This window comes from Cucumis melo, chromosome 3 (assembly GCF_025177605.1).
Source record: "Cucumis melo cultivar AY chromosome 3, USDA_Cmelo_AY_1.0, whole genome shotgun sequence".
In the NCBI taxonomy this organism is placed as follows: domain Eukaryota; kingdom Viridiplantae; phylum Streptophyta; class Magnoliopsida; order Cucurbitales; family Cucurbitaceae; genus Cucumis; species Cucumis melo.
Genome location: NC_066859.1, coordinates 21,880,395 through 21,892,706, shown reverse-complemented (window position 1 = coordinate 21,892,706; position 12,312 = coordinate 21,880,395). Strand labels below are relative to the sequence as shown.

The window sequence follows — 12,312 nt, the reverse complement described above, 5'->3', positions numbered from 1 at the left end:
ACGTTTTACTCTATTTCTTTAATTTCTTCATATAAATATTATTTTTCGACATCGACATTCAGGATGCATTTGAAATATTTTTTCAAATTTTTAATTTTAAATAATAAATTATTTTTTAAAAAAATTATTGAAATAACTTAATTTATTTTCTCAAGTCAATCTAAAACGAGGTTTATCTCCCATAATTTTCATTTATTTTTATTTTTAACAAATTGTTTATCTATTTTATTATTATTCTACGTTTAGCAATCTATTAATTTACACACAATCATATCCACACAAAGATTTATTGCCCCTAAAAATCTTTCCCAAAAAGATAGAAACATTTATAGTAAATTTTCATACAATTCAAAATGTTTATTTTTTTCTTTTTGGTTTTGCTAAAATCTTTTATCCACCTATCTTTTTTTCTTTTTAAATATTGCATCAATTTTTTTTTTCATCACACATACCTTCATTTTTTCCCATACATTTTTACTCTTACTTTTGCTTTTTATTTTTATTTTTAATAGAATACAAAATTACAACAAAAGTTAGAAAACAAAAGCAAATTCAACCTAATCAAATATAGAATATATTTATATTTAATTAATTTCCAAATAAACCAATATTACTTATTTATTATTTTTAAAAAAGGAAATTAATGAAAACTTAAAAATTAATGATTTTAATTAGTGTTTGGAAGTGGAAACCAAGGGATGCCTTTGATTAATTAATAATAATTCGAAATACGAAGAGTCGTCACCCACGTTTATAAAAATTTCTAATATAAAAAATATGAGAAAAAAGACGTGTCGGAATGTGAAAGGAGAGAGCAAGGATTGTAAAAATGAAAACGAAGCAGAGGAAAAGAACCGGACATGCAAAATTCCAAACGGCAGGCAGCCCCCCAAGAGGTTTAACCGCGGTTAGAAGAGTTAACCAAACCAGGGTTAAGTACTGGGGATCGTGTTAAGTCTCCTCCTCCCTTGGGATTTTACTGTTTGTCTTTTGCATCTCAGGACCCACCACCCATTTTCTTCTTTCTCTCTCTAACATTCATAGAAAGAGGATAACAACAAAAGTCTCAGCACCGTCACTTCCTTTCTCTCTCATTCCCTCTCTCTCTCTCTCTTTCTTTTTTCTCTGCAGTTGATGAGTTTCAGCGGAGAAGGACGAGAAGAGTTTGAAATGGATTACGGAAGGTAAAATTTCAATTTCTGGAAATGATTTTACCGTAGTTTTGTAATATTTCTATGTGAATTTGATTAATGAAGCTTGAATTTCCGAGAGGAGTATAGCCTTGTTATGGTTGTGGTTTGCTCTGTTTTTTTTTTTTTTTTTTTTTTTTTATTTAATTGATTTCGTTTGTGTTTATCATCTTGCTGTAGTTATTGAATCCGTAGTTTGCGGTTGGAGGTTTTTGGTTATCTTTTTCGCTTTTCTGAATTGTTTGTTATCGAGTGAGGTATGCGTATTTTCGGCATGTTGTTTTGAAGAACTACAGGCGTTTCGTTTGGTTATGTATTTTGCTGACTTTCTTTATAAGTTCCGCCACTTGTTTTATTCTTCAACGTCTTTGATCTTTACGTTACTTGTGGATTATCGTCGTTTCTTTCCATTTTTTTCGGGGATGAGATTTTGATTGACTCCGAGTTTCTCGATCTAAAGGCTGCTGAGGTCGTCTTCTTTTTGTCAGTAAAGCGAAGAGAGTTTCAGTCGGCGTGAATATAAATTCATGTAAGAGTGTTAAGCCTTTATCTCTGTTTTTGGTTATAAAAGTTAGTTTAAGTTTTGCTTTAGAGACGGAGAATTTTGCTGGAAATTCTTTGGCGAAGATTATACGCAGATCGAACGTGGCGTTTCTTTCACGCAGAGTTTCAAATCTTGGTGTTGAGGGTATGGATTGGAACCGAATAATTAGGAACGCTTGAATTACTTGCAATCTGATATTCATATTGATTTCTCCTCCTTTTTTTGACGTTTAATTTACATCTTGTAATAATTAAAATTTGAAACTTTTTTATATTATCTTCTGATTTTCTTTCTATTATATAATATATAGTTTCTGTATCTTTTGTTCTTTATTAAGTGATTAAATGACAATTTCTCGTCTAGTATGGCTGTTTTTCTTTCTTTCCCCTGCTGAAATATATATATTTTATAGGTTTAATTCGCTTGGCTTATAACCGAGTGTTTCTTCTACGCTTTTGTTTATTTTATCTGATGAGTTTGACTTTTTCATTTATTTATTTATTATTTTTAAGGGTTTGTATTGGAGTCATAACCATTAATTCTAAGTAATCCTGCTTCTAGAGGTAGCATTTAAGTTTTTAACTAACTATTGATTGTTAATATTTTGACAGGATATCGTGAATGATCAATTTTCTTGGGATGTTTCACCAGAACTTGAAATTCAGTGGCTCCTAAAATAAAATCCTTTAAGTTATCATTTTTGTTTGAATAGTGCTTGGATTAGAAAGCCATTCATCAACAAGCAAGTGGTTTCAAGCCTTCGATACTGGGGTTTAAATAATTTGCTTTTGTATCCTAACTGTGGTGCCATTATTCAAACGATGAACACCATGGGCATCTTTGAGGATATTAGCTTTTGCCGAAATCTTGAATATTTTTCGGCTCCTCCTGGAGAACAAGAGACAGCTCAGGAGCATGAAGCTGAAGCTGTTTTGGAGGAAGATTATAGTGATGAAGAGCTGGATGTTGATGAGCTTGAGAGAAGGATGTGGCGTGACCGAATGCTTTTGAGGCGACTCAAAGAACAGAGCAAAGAGAAGGAAGGTGCTGATAGTTCAAAGCAGCGTCAATCCCAGGAGCAGGCCCGAAGGAAGAAGATGTCTCGGGCTCAAGATGGGATCCTGAAGTATATGTTGAAAATGATGGAGGTCTGTAAAGCTCAAGGGTTCGTTTATGGGATTATTCCTGAGAAAGGAAAACCAGTCAGTGGAGCTTCTGATAATCTTCGTGCATGGTGGAAGGAAAAGGTTAGATTCGATAGAAATGGCCCTGCAGCAATTGCCAAATATGAGGCAGACCACGCAATTCCAGGAAACAACGATGAGTGCAATACAGTGGCGTCCACTCCTCACACCTTACAAGAGCTTCAAGATACAACCCTTGGATCACTTTTGTCAGCTCTGATGCAGCACTGTGATCCACCTCAGAGGCGTTTTCCATTGGAGAAGGGAGTTTCCCCGCCGTGGTGGCCAACTGGAAATGAGGAGTGGTGGCCTGAGCTAGGACTACCTAAGGACCAGGGGCCACCTCCTTACAAGAAGCCCCATGATTTGAAGAAGGCTTGGAAAGTCAGCGTTCTCACTGCTGTGATTAAGCATATGTCACCTGATATTGCCAAGATTCGCAAGCTTGTTCGCCAGTCCAAGTGTTTGCAAGACAAAATGACTGCAAAGGAGAGTGCTACGTGGTTGGCTATTGTAAACCAGGAAGAAGCTTTGGCTAGGAAATTGTATCCTGATAAATGCCCACCTGTGTCGATTTGCGGGAGCGGATCTCTTTTGATCAGCGACACTAGTGATTATGATGTCGAAGGAGTTGAAGATGAACCAAATGTCGAAGCAGAGGAAAGCAAACCCCATGATCTCAACTTCTTTAATATGGGAGCTCCTGGATCTAGGGAGAGACTTATGATGCCACCTGTCTGTCCTCAGATTAAGGAAGAATTCATGGAAAACAATTCTGACTTCAATCAGAAGAGGAAGCAGATGACGGATGAATCAAATACGATAATGAACCCAAAGATGTATACTTGTGAGTATTCTCAATGCCCTTATAACAGTGCTCGTCTCGGGTTTCTTGACAGGAATTCAAGAAACAACCACCAGTTGAATTGCCCATTTAGGAGTGATTCTTCCCATATATTTAGCATGCCAAGCTTTCAATCTAACGAAGACAAATCGGCATCTCCCATTCCTCCATCCTTCAACCATCCTAAGGCACCTGCTCGGCTGATGAACCTGACTCCACCCTTCAGGGTATCAGGACTTGGACTTCCCGAAGATGGCCAGAAAATGATTTCTGACCTCTTGAGTTTCTATGATTCTAACCTCCAACAGGACAAACATTTGAATTCGGGTAATCTTGACATGCAAGACGATCACAACCAACAGCAACAACTGCCAAAATTCCAGCTCCAAGTCGACGATAATTTGTATTGTCAAGCCACAATGGTGGGAAATACTATGCCAATTCAGCAGCACCCTGATTTTTCTTCCAACAAACATCCATTTGACGAATACAAGGCAGCGTTCGATTCTCCATTTGGCATGTATCCCAACGATAACATCTCCGACTTCAGATTCGGTTCTCCATTTAACTTGGCATCAATCGATTATGCAGCAGCAGACACACAATTGCCCAAACAAGATACACCCTTGTGGTACCTTTGACCCCAAAAATACAACTTTTCGGCATTGATTGCTAGCTCCATCCGATGATCTGAAGTAAATATATTTTCAGAGGGAGGGGGAGGAAGAACATCTTCATGCCCTAAAGAAGGTGAAACTTCTTCCTAAATATCTAAATGCCTAGTTGTATACTATATATATAAATACACATAAATATATACATATAATGATAATGTGTGTGTTGTGTAATTAGGATGGTTCTGCAGCTACATACATTAAGATGTTTTTACATAATGTAGGATATATAATGGGCTACTGAGTGTAGTAGTGAAGTAAAGTAAAAACAAAGTGAGTCTCACTAATTGAGGATTCTTAAAGCTCTCAATTATTAGTGTATTTCTGGAAACTTAAAAAGATAAAAAGGATATTAATTACTTGTTGCCTTTGCTTTTTTGGAATGTGGGATCATTTCTTAAAACTTGTGGATGCCAATTTGCTTTTCTGTGATCAGCTCTGCTGTATGTAGTTTCTTATATGTTTCTACATCACATGTGAGTGTGGATGGGGATTCGAGCTTTGTGATGTTTTCAAGTTGGTTGGCATATTCATGCATCTCTCGTAGGTGTGCTTGTTTATTGGGAAACAGCCAATCCAATCCTCTAGAGTGAACAAGGATTTAATGGGACATGAAGCGTGGGGTTCTTCTTTTGTTTTTTCCTTCTTCTTTTTTTTTTTTTTTTAAAATTTAATTGAATATTGCGTGGTGGGGATTGAATTATTATTAACTAGTGATATAGTTGCAAATGCGTATTTGCACTATCAATCTTCTTGAGGTTGATTCTCTCACTTCTTGCTTTAATTTAATGCAATGCTTATGATATGATTGGTATTTTTATCTATTGATCTAGGTTGCGAAGAATGAAAATGATGGTTTGACGGTTGGTTGGATTGACCTTTTTCACCTTTCTCATTTATTTATATATATAAACTTTTTCATAATTAGAACGTTTTTTATTTATCATCCCTAGTATTGTTTGACATTCATTCTGTACCATGAAAGTTTATGTATGGATGAGATATGAATGATTTAAATCTCTAAACCTAGGTTTTGAAAATTTCATTCTCTGTACCAATTAGAATTTTAGTCCCTAAATAATTGAAAAATACCATCGGTGTGGTCACGTAATATAAACTATTCTGAATTATGGTTATAATAATTATTTGTATGTTCGATATAATGATGAGCATGTATTTCTGCTACCAACTGTTGAAGTAAAGTATAAATATTAAATGAAACAACAATAGCAATATGATAGAGTTATTTTAAAGTACCAAATTTCAGCAAATATTTATAAATATTCTGTTTGATATTTTTTAAATAATTTTTAATAATAGTAATAATAGCATTTGACTATTAATTGAAAAGAAATGAAAGTTATATATTTATAAATATTCTGTTCGATATTTTTTAAATTATTTTTAATGATAATAATAGTATTTAGTACTGTCTTAGCTTTTACATTGAATTTAATAAATGCTACTCCTTGCACTTTTAGAATTGTTCGTATAATTAGATTCTTTTAGAATTGTTCATATAAAATAAGGAGACAGAATTGACCAGAAATTTTTTATTCATTAAATTTTTCAATCATAATGTACATAAGATAAAAGTATTATTCTTCTAAATGTTCAAATGATTAGTTTTATCTTGGGGTTTATTTAAGCACTTTTATAACTAACATTTGAGATTCTTATTATTACTACTTTAACTTGTAGTAAACCACTATTTATTTAAGGAAAGAAAAAAGGATCCGAAAATCCAAATTAAATATTATATTACCTTTCTCGAAGTTGGAAGTATTTAAATAGTGATTTACATGTTCGTTTACCAAGAGCATATAACAAATTATCAAATTATCGTCATCGTCATGTTTGGTAATCAATTTAGATTATGTTTTATGTTCTCAAATCTTATACATTTGAAAGTTGTTTTTGGATTCTTTGGTCCAAAAGAGTATTTCATTTTTTTTATAATATCTGGAGTAAATCGAACTTCAGCATACAAGTGTCAACAAATTATTATTATTATTATTATTATTATTATTATTATTATTATTATTATTATTATTATTATTATTATTATTATTATTATTATTATTATTATTTTAATTTAATACATGAATTTTATTTTTCTAAAAGAAAAAAATTCTAAAACCATAGAGTTAACTGAAAATAACATTTTTTTTGTGTATTTCATATTTTCAGTTTGTTAAATTAAAAGATGTATTATATAATATATTACAAATTATATGATATTAAAAAACCGTAACTGATTGTTACTACCCATCAAAATTTATCAATAAATACTGATTCTCTTAGCCACAAAAGGCAGAGAATTCATTTGAGGAAATTATCCAACTTTGAATTACATCAAAGTGAAATTCATTCGAGGAAATTATCCAACTTTGAATTACATCAAAGTGGTATCAAAGCTGCCTCGGTTGTGGAACTAAATGGTTGGTCAAAGAGGAACAATCGGACAACCGTGAGCAGAAAGAAGTAGAAAAAAACACAATCACTATCCTACTTGCTGTTTATCCAAGGACATCAACAACATGCTTGCTGGCCGTTGAAGACTCTATGGGAGCTTTGCACGATAAGTTCGATAGGATTATGGAAAGTTTAGAAACGCTAAACCAGAGGTTGGATGGACGGGCACCGACAAGAATAAAAGCCAACACAATTAACAATAGGAACGATGGAAATAGAGGAGGCCGACGAGCACGAAGGAACTATAGAAACTTGATCAACCAAAGAAATGACTATGAAGGAGGCCTAATGATGTTCTGCTACGATACGCTGAAGACGATACTAAAAAAGACTATGAAGTTTGGCAGGATGGGCAAGAAGACGATTCCTTAAGTGGCGATGAGCAAGGAAACATCTGGAACAACAATGATTGTATTCGAATGGGTCAAGCTTACAGAAGGCAAGAAACACGAACACAAATTCATCATGACTACAAGATGAAAATTGACTTTCCAATTTACAAAGGTAAGTGTAATATTGAGTCTTTCTTGGATTGGGTTAAAAGCACAGAGGACTTCTTCAATTACATGGACACTTCTGATCGAAAAAAAGTTCATTTAGTGGCTTTGAAGCTACAAAGAGGAGCTTCAACATGGTGGGACCATTTGGAAATTAATCGACAAAGGTGTGGCAAGTCGCCCATTTGTTCGTGGGAGAAGATGAAAATGATTTTAAGAGCACATTTCTTACCTTCAAACTACGAGCAAACATTATACAACCAATACCAAAATTGCCACCCAGGGAGTTGATCAGTAGCTGAGTACATTGAAGAATTTCATAGATTGAGCACAAGAACAAACTTAAGTGAGAATGAACAGCACCAGATAGCAAGGTTTATTGGTGGTCTTTGATTTGATATAAAGGAGAAAGTAAAACGACAACCATTTCGTTTCTTGTTTAAAGCCATTTTCCTTGCAGAGACAGTGGAAGAGATGATGACTGCTTGAATAAATAACTCAAACAAAAAGACTACATGGGAAACAAATTCCACCATGAAATAGGCTTACAGTAGCAGAATAAATGAACAACCATTAACGCCAATTGCAAAAAAGGGGTAAAGACGTTGATACTTAGGGTACAACCAATAAGAAAGAAAATATAAGCAAAGGGAAGAATCAAAACACCTACACTCGCCCATCTTTGGGGAAGTGTTTTCGATGTGGCCAATCTGACCACTTGTCCAACAATTTCCCTCAAAGGAAGACTATAGCATTAGCTGATGAGGAGAGTAATTCTATAAGTGAAGATGATAAAGAAGAAGAAGAGGAAATTACTCAACTTTGAATTACATCAAATTGGTATAAGAACTGCCTCGGTCGTGGGAACTGAATGGTTGGCCGGAGAGGAACAATCCCAGTCGTGGGGGACAACTGTGAGCAAGAGGAAGCAGAATTCATAGAAGCTGATGATGGGGATTGAATTTCTTATGTTATACAAAGAATCCTTATTGCTCCTAAAGAAGAAACAAATCCTCAATGCCACAACCTATTCAAGACGAGATATACTATCAATGGGAGAGTTTGTGATGTAATAATTGATAGTGGAAGCAGTGAAAACTTTGTGGCAAGGAAGCTTGTAACCATCCTAAACTTGAAAACTGATCCTCACCCAAATCCATATAAGATATGATGGGTAAGGAAAGGAGAAGAGGCTTCAATCAATGAGATTTGCATGATTCCCCTCTCTATTGGAAGTGGATATAAGGATATGGATGTATGCCACTTACTTCTAGGAAGACCATGACAACATGACACTCGAATCCTACATAGGGGGAGAGAAAATACATATGAATTCCAATTGATGAGAAAGAAAGTAATCCTACTCCTATCGACAAAGAAAAATAACGAATGCATAAGGCAGCAAAAGAATAAAGGGTAGCTTTTTATTACTGTAAGTGGGAAGAAATTATTAAAAGTAAGGGAGCAAGACCTCTTGAGACTATAATTGTTGATAAATCCCAAGAAGAGGAACATGAAATCATGGAGCAGAAACTACAGAGGTTATTTGAAGAATTCCCACATTTGAAAGAGCCACAAGGATTGCCACCACTCCATGACATTCAGCACCAAATTGACCTAAAGAGTGACTACCATCAAATAAGAATCAGACCAAGAGATGAATGAAAGACAACCTTCAAGACAAATGAAGGATTGTTCGAGTGGTTGGTAATGCCTTTCGGCTTGTCCAATGCACCAAGTACCTTTATGAGATTGATAAACCAAGTATTACATCCCTTCTTAAACCGGTTCATAGTGGTTTATTTTGATGATATCCTTGTATACATCAACAACAATAAAGAACACATTCAGCACCTAAGAAAACTATTTCAAGTCTTGATAGAAACAGAGCTGTATATTAATCCAAAGAAATGTACATTTCTAACAAAGGAGATGGTCGTTCTTGGGTTCTTGATCAAAGAAGGGAAGATGAGCATGGAACCTATGAAGGTAGAAGCCATAAATACTTGGCCAACACCAACCTCCATTAAAGAAGTTCAAGCTTTTCTTAGCTTGGCCTCTTTTAACAAGGTTCATTAGAAACTTCAGCTCAATAGTGGCCCTTTAACCGATTGTTTAAAGAAAGGGAAATTCAAATGGGATCAAGCAAAACAAGAGAGTTTTGAAGATATTAAAAAAAGGCTAACTTCCAGTCCTATCCTACAATTACCAGATTTCACATCACCATTTGAAGTGGTTGTTGATGCATGCAGAACTGAAATTGGAGCTATATTATCCCAGCAAGGCCACCCAATTGAGTATTTCAGTGAGAAGCTAAGTTCATCAAGGCAGTCCTGGAGCACATATGAACAAGAACTATATGTCCTTGTTCGAGCACTCAAACAATAGGAGCACTACCTTCTATGTAAGAAATTTGTACTCCAATCCCAAGAGAACATCAATCGAATGCATGCACGATGAATCTCTTTTCTACAAAGATTTGATTTTGTCATCAAGCATCAAAGTGGAAAAGAAAATAAAGTGGCAAATGCCTTATCCAGAAAGAGTTCCTTATTCACTCTCCTATCTACGAAAATTGAAGCATTCAAACACCTCCTTGACTTATATAAAGAAGATGTTGATTTTTCAGAAATATGGTTTAAATGCAACAACTACATCAAGGCCGAAGACTTTCATATAATGGAAGGTTTCCTGTTCAAGGGAGATCAATTGTGCATCCCACACACATCACTACGAGAAGTGCTATTAAAATAATCTCATTCTAGAGGGTTAACTGGACACTTCAAACAAGATAAGACTTTTGAAATAATTTGCAAGAGGTACTACTGGCCTCAACTAAGAAGAGACTCCAACTTTGTTAAGAGGAGCCCTATTTGTCAAAAAGCTAAAGGCTCAAGTACGAATGCAGGCCTATACTCACTACCTATCCTAACTTCCATTTGGGAAGATTTGTCATTTGATTTCGTGCTTGGACTGTCCAAAACTCAAAGACAATATGACTCAGTCATGGTTGTGGTAGACAGGTTTAGAAAGGTGACACACTTCATAGCCTGCAAGACAAATGACACCATCTACATAACTAATCTCTTCTTCAGGGAGATAGTTCGATTACATGGAATGCCCAAAATCATTGTTTCTGATCAGGATGTGAAATTCTTAAGCCACTTTTGGAGGACCATATGGAAGAAGTCTGACACAACCTTAAAATACAACACAACAACACATCCCCAAATAGATGGCCAAACAGAAGTCACCAACAAAACATTGGGCAACTTGATTCATTGTCTGAATGGATCTAAACCGAAACAATGGAATCTAGCCCTTGCTCAAGCAAAGTTCACTTTCAATAACATGAAAAATAGATCTACTGGCAAAAGCCCATTTGAGGTTGTATATACTAAGCAACCATGACTTATTTTTTACCTAGCATCACTCCATATAACTGTGGACACCAACACAGAAGTAGAAAAAATGATAGAGAAAATTGAAAGCCTACATAAAGAAGTCCATGATCATTTGAAAGAAACAACTCAATCCTACAAAAGGTCAGCAGACAAGAAGAGAAGACAAGTTGCCTTTGCTCAAGGAGATTTAGTAATGATTCATCTAAAAAAAATCAATTTCCAGCTAGAACATACAGCAAACTCAAAGAAAAACAATTTGGCCCATTCTGAGTCCTAAAGAAGTTTGAAGATAACGCCTACAAAATTGAACTACCAGCTGACTTACATATTCATCTAGTATTCAATGTGGCTGACCTAAAGCATTACTATGCACCAGATGACTTCAAGCTAGCAACTGATTCACTTAGGATGAGTTCTATCTTGGGGGTGAAATGATGTAATAAGATAGTTAATTAGACTGTTAATAACTTAAACTAATCAGCTGTAACTAATTAGTTATCCCAACCTCCTAACTACCTAACCACTTGTAACAAACTCCCATATAACTGATTGTAACTATCCATCAAAATTCATCAATAAATACCCATTCTCTTAGCCACAAAAGGGTAGAGAATTCATTTGAGGGAATCAACGAACTTTAAATTTCATCAAATAGTTTATATTCACTCTACTACTTCATGATCAACTATAATTAGCTTTATCATAAAACTAATTTATTGGACCATATCAAAGGTGATAGCAAAAGTAGAAGACCTATGACGAGCCTCATGAAAACGAAGAGCAGAAAATATATATACACACACATATGTTGGAGAAAATAAATAAGAAAGAAATAAGTAAGATTTGAGAAACCATTTATTTTAACTCGAGCTGGGATACAAAGATTACTTGGAATTTGTCAATTTAGCTATATGGAAAGCATTGAGACGTGATATCTGAAGAATTGCTTGGTGTGCAATTATTTACCATATTTGACATAAGGGCAATTTGAGAGTTCATGATGCCACTGTGAATCCACCCCAGATCATTAATTTGTCTATTTAATCCGAGATCTTTCTATTTGTTGTTCTAAGTGGACTAAGTTTTTTTTTAGACGACCCATAAGAACTCTTCGCCTTGAGATATTTCTCCTCAAGCTGGGAGCGTTTTATTTGTGTTTTTTCTCTGGTTTTTCACCTTCACATGCTATATTTTGTTTGTGCCTTGACCTTATGATGAAATCCTTCTCTCTTTCTACCTATATATTACTCTTTCGAAAACATGCACATGGTAAAACTAGGACGGGCTTGTAAAGGACCTATTTGATCATTTTTTTTTGTTTTCCATTTCCTATCTCTATGTTTGACAATTATTTTTGTTTCTGATTTTTTGAAAAGAAAAATGGAATTAAAAGCTTGTTTTATAACTATGTCATCACTCGAGTCATTGTCTTAAATAATTTCAATTCACATCTAACTCAACTATACCACTCTTCAAAACGATCAAAATTTACCTAATGAA

General features: G+C 34.7%; 1 protein-coding gene across 7 annotated transcripts; it reads left to right on the top strand.

Moving 5' to 3' along the window:
• The first annotated feature begins 997 nt into the window (after positions 1 to 997).
• Positions 998 to 5,476, top strand: LOC103496545 (ETHYLENE INSENSITIVE 3-like 1 protein). Of its 7 annotated transcripts, none has more exons than XR_007819233.1 (4): positions 1,006 to 1,184; positions 1,783 to 1,878; positions 2,346 to 4,512; positions 5,270 to 5,476. XR_007819233.1 is itself a non-coding variant. In XM_051081836.1 (3 exons), the coding sequence occupies exon 3, from the start codon at positions 2,556 to 2,558 to the stop codon at positions 4,401 to 4,403; it is 1,848 nt and encodes a 615-aa protein (XP_050937793.1). In that variant the 5' UTR covers positions 1,006 to 1,184; positions 1,783 to 1,878; positions 2,346 to 2,555; the 3' UTR covers positions 4,404 to 4,795.
• The last annotated feature ends 6,836 nt before the right edge of the window (positions 5,477 to 12,312 follow it).

What these genes read in the sequence shown, in the direction of transcription:
- LOC103496545 (XM_051081836.1), top strand. Translation starts at nt 2,556, where the DNA reads ATGAACACCATGGGCATCTTTGAGGATATTAGCTTTTGCCGAAATCTT.